At 53.0% G+C, this 4249-nt stretch overlaps 1 protein-coding gene across 1 annotated transcript; it reads left to right on the top strand.

Annotated features, from left to right (window-relative positions):
* On the top strand, window positions 1-3755 carry LOC119327901 (transmembrane protein 230-like). The gene is made up of 2 exons (XM_037600974.1): window positions 1-418; window positions 3412-3755. Exons 1-2 carry the CDS (start codon window positions 226-228, stop codon window positions 3531-3533), a joined length of 315 nt encoding a protein of 104 aa, XP_037456871.1. The 5' UTR covers window positions 1-225; the 3' UTR covers window positions 3534-3755.
* The last annotated feature ends 494 nt before the right edge of the window (window positions 3756-4249 follow it).

Consider the following 4249-nt stretch of genomic DNA (forward strand, 5'->3'; position numbering starts at 1 on the left):
ACCGCGACCCCGGAACGGCCGGCAAAAGCGACCGCGCCACCGCTTCCCCTTCCCCGCCGCCTTTGCCCGCCCCGCAAGCTTCCTCCTCCCCTCTCACCCCACGCTACCAACTCGCCAGGTCTCCCCAATCCTGCCCCAGCACGTCCAGATCGGCAAGGCCAAACAGACCGAGGCGACGCACCACCTCCGGCGGTGCGCTGCGGCGCTCGACCGGCCGGCAGCGGGATGGCGTACGTGGACCACGCCTTCTCCATCACCGACGAGGACGACCTGGTGGGCGGCGCGGCGGGGGGCCGGCCGCGCGGCGCGCCGGTCAAGGAGATCGCCTTCGCCGCCGCACTCCTCGCGTTTGGCGCGCTCGGCGTCGTCGCCGGCCTCGTCATGGCCGCCCACCGCGTCGGCGGCGACCGCTCCCACGGTGAGACCGATATCTGTCCCCCTATCTATCTACCCCAGATTCACTATCGGGAAAAAAAAAGGAGAATCTAGAATTTGTAGTTGCTTTGTTGAGAGTTGGGTGATGAACTGGGGAACTCAGAGAGGGAGGGGTTCCCCCGTAAAAAAGCACCTTCACCCCATTATTTATACTTTGAATTTTTGAGATAGATCAAGCTATTCATTTCTAATGCTGGCCTGAATAAAAATCGAAAATCCTAGAGTTTTCCATGTCTGGCTGAACTACTTGTTTTTGTTTGTTAGTTTATTATTATTAAGCCCTTCTATAGATAAGGTATTTGGTGTTATGACGCTGCTAGAAGGAAGGCGCGAGAGGGCCGGCCGGGGGCCTTTTGCCCACGGCCGGACAAGATGGAAGGGATTTCCTTCTTAATTCTTGCTTAATTAGATTGATACATCTCCTCTCTTTATATAGAGAGGTTTACTTGACTCCCAAGTAAGGCTTACTTGACCCCTAAGCAAGCGACCCTTATCTCTAATTATCCCTAAGATTAACGGGCTATACCGCCAGCCCAGGCCATTAGGCCCATTACATACTCTAACACTACACCCCACCTGGACATGCAGTTTGTCCTCGAGCTGCAGCCTAACCAACTTATAACCATGACTCGACGCAACACAGACCTAACACCTGAAAACAAGCCTTTTACATCTCGGCTTGTTTTATTACCCTCAACCTGAAATGGACTGGGATGATTTATTTGGGACCTCTTAACAAAAAGTGGATACCATCCGCACGTAGGACGTGCACGTGTACAGCCACCTGGATCCCATGGACACCATCTGGACAAAAGGAATGCATGTATATGGCCACCTGGAAGTGGTCGCAAGAGCGACCAGCAGAGGCGCCCTCGCGGCGGCCGGCGGCGGAATGCAGTGGTGCTACGCGGTGCGCTCTTGTCGGTGACACCATGCCTTCTCCCCGCCGGACGGTTGTTGGTCGGCACCGCACATAGAAGAGTGGAAGGCTGTCGATGGAGAATGGCGAGGAGGGGTGTGCCTCCCCAACCGCCGATGTCGCGGACTTTGAGGGCGCTGTCCGTGGGGAAAACAGCATGCCCAAGATCCCCGACGCAGCAGACGAGATCGAGGTCCTTTGCGCAGCGAAGCGCAACTGGGAGGAGCGGCAGCTGCAGACCACGCAACTCCCGCACACGTCGACGCGCTAGGAGGCCGCGTGCAGCAGCCTGCAGCCTCACCGCCGCCGACACATGGCGGGTAGTGATCCAAGCTGGAAGCGGTGACGGCGACGGCGGGAACTTGATCTGCTGGATGGGGACGCCCTGGGGAAGCGGTGATGGCGACGGGGGGACTTGATCTGGTGGATCGGGACTCCCGTCGGCGCGGACGATGCGGGGCGGGAGCTGACCGGCAATGGCTGCTGCAGTTGCAGCGGCTGCTGTGGCGAAGCGCCGGGCGCGGAGGAGGTCGCCAGGAGCGGTGGCTGCCACTGCAGCCAGGGCGAGGCAGTGGTGGCGGTGGATGGCAGCTGCTGCAGCGGCCCGGTGAGCGCGGCGGAGGCCACCTGGTGCGGCAGCTGCCATGGCAGGCAGGACGGGGCGGTGGTGGCGGTGGATGGCAGCTGCAGCGGCTGCTGCAGCAGCCCGGCGAGCGCGGCGGAGGCCGCCTGGTGCGGCGGCTGCCACGACAGCCAGGACAGGACGGTGGATGGCAGCTGCAGCGGCTGCTGCAGCAGCCCGGCGAGCGCGGCGGGGGCCGCCTGGTGCAGCGGCAGCCACGGCGGCGCGGTGGCGGTGATGGGCGGCGCAGCCGGGTGCGGCTCGTAGGACCCGGCTAAGAACAGGTGGATCTCCTGGACCGCCTGTGTTAGGTCCTGCAGCACCCCGGACACCTCCTCCGGGGTGGGGACGACGGGGGCGGGCGCGACGGAGGATCCCTGCGCGGGCAGGAGTGGGACGACGGTTGTGGTGGTCGCCGGAGACGACGAGGTGACCGGCAGCGGAAGAGACGGGTTGGGCGGCGGTGAAGACATGATCGAACCGAAGCTAGCTGATACCAAATTGTTATGGCGCTGCTAGAAGGAGGGCGCGAGAGGGCCGGCCGAGGGCCTTTTGCCCACGGCCGGGCAAGATGGAAAGGATTTCCTTCTTAATTTTTGCTTGATTAGATTGATACATCTCCTCTCTTTATATAGAGAGGTTTACTTGACTCTCAAGCAAGGTTTACTTGACCCCTAAGCAAGCGACCCTTATCTCTAATTAACCCTAAAATTAACGGGCTATACCGCCAGCCCAGGCCATTAGGCCTATTACGTACTCTAACATTTGGTTATGAAGAATTCCAGATCATAGAAAAGAGAGATCTAGACTTTACTAATAAATTTGGAAAAAGGTGCTAAATGGACCAAATGTACGAAGAAAATGAACCACCGTGTGTTGTCGTAATTCGTTAACTCCCTGAGCTGTTTTGGATGCCAGACTGAACAGAAGAAAAATCAATCAGAACTCAGAACAAATACGGGCTGAGAAACCATCAATCAAATGTCTTTCTGTTGCGTTGGCTCCACTATGCGTAGTAGTTAAGGATACCTGTTTCATAAACGAAATCAAAGATCATCTGTACAGATTATAAATGCGGAATCATGTATGATGGAATTGATATTACAAACTTATGTCATGCTTATTGGCACTCAATCCCAGCAGTGTGCCAAAGCCCACATGTAGCAAAGCGTTAGGAAGTTCTGAAGAGGCATTTTTGTTCGTTTCAATCCGTAGATATGTCAAGTCCTTTTGCACAATGTTGGTAAGCGCCTGATGCATACAACTTCAATTTGTAAGGAAGGGCTAATAGCAGCATACCTACTTACGGACGGTTGTTGCAGCTTGAAGATATTTTCAGGGTGCATGAGTGTTAGGTCGTTAACTTGCTCCAGAGTACCGATCACTCAATATCTCTAGCTGTTCCTGATGTATGTCTCTGTTCTTCTGGATACAGGGATTTTCTTTACAGTGCTGGGCGTAGTGATGTTCATCCCAGGATTCTACTACACAAGAGTAGCGTATTATGCTTACAAAGGGTACCAGGGCTTTTCTTTTGCCAACATCCCTCCCATTTGAAGCAGCAGTGGCAGAACCTGGTTGGACCGTCTCGTCGAGTGACCCCTTCTTATAAAAATGTAAACCTGTTTTTCTTATTCTTTAAACCCCTTATATAGATTGTAGTAGTTGTTATACTTGTACATATAATAACAAACAACTGAAATAATGAGAAACCACGACGATATGGTTGTTTCACATGATAGCTTGTTAATTGTGTGATTATATATGATTGATGAAACAGTTTTGCTAGAACTCATCTAGATGAGATTTAATTTGATCTCATTCACCTTTTATAGCCATTGGATGTGGTGCTATAAGATGCGTGTGTGCTGACGTGGGTTGTATCCGTTCTTGTTTTCTAGGTGAATGAAACCAAATTACGTCTCATCTAGATGAGTTCTAGGTACTCCCTTGATGAAAGGGCTTCTCTTGTCGATATCACCCAGACAGTTTGTTGTGATGCTGCTCTGTCTGTTGGTTCTTCGGATTATCAAAACTATTTTTTCAGATAAGCTTGTCCTTGTTTTAGTGGGATATATATCTAGCAGGAGGGCTATTTCGGAAAGCTTATCCAGGTTGCTACTCGAGTGTACTGGGCTGGGTTGTTTACCCATCAGTAAATATGGTAACGCCTAAAAAAAGGTAAAATATTGTAACCCAATGTGTTTCTAGAGTTGGAATACAACGACTCGCAAAAAAAAAAAGAGTTGGTATACAACACGCAACTCTGAGCC

This window comes from Triticum dicoccoides, chromosome 7A (genome assembly GCF_002162155.2).
Source record: "Triticum dicoccoides isolate Atlit2015 ecotype Zavitan chromosome 7A, WEW_v2.0, whole genome shotgun sequence".
Taxonomy (NCBI): Eukaryota; Viridiplantae; Streptophyta; class Magnoliopsida; order Poales; family Poaceae; genus Triticum; species Triticum dicoccoides.

Bases quoted from the DNA above. Each gene is read 5' to 3' on its own strand.
- LOC119327901 (XM_037600974.1), top strand. From the start codon at position 226: ATGGCGTACGTGGACCACGCCTTCTCCATCACCGACGAGGACGACCTG. The intron at 419-3,411 runs GTGAGACCGATA...TTCTGGATACAG, and splicing joins CGGCGGCGACCGCTCCCACG to GGATTTTCTTTACAGTGCTG.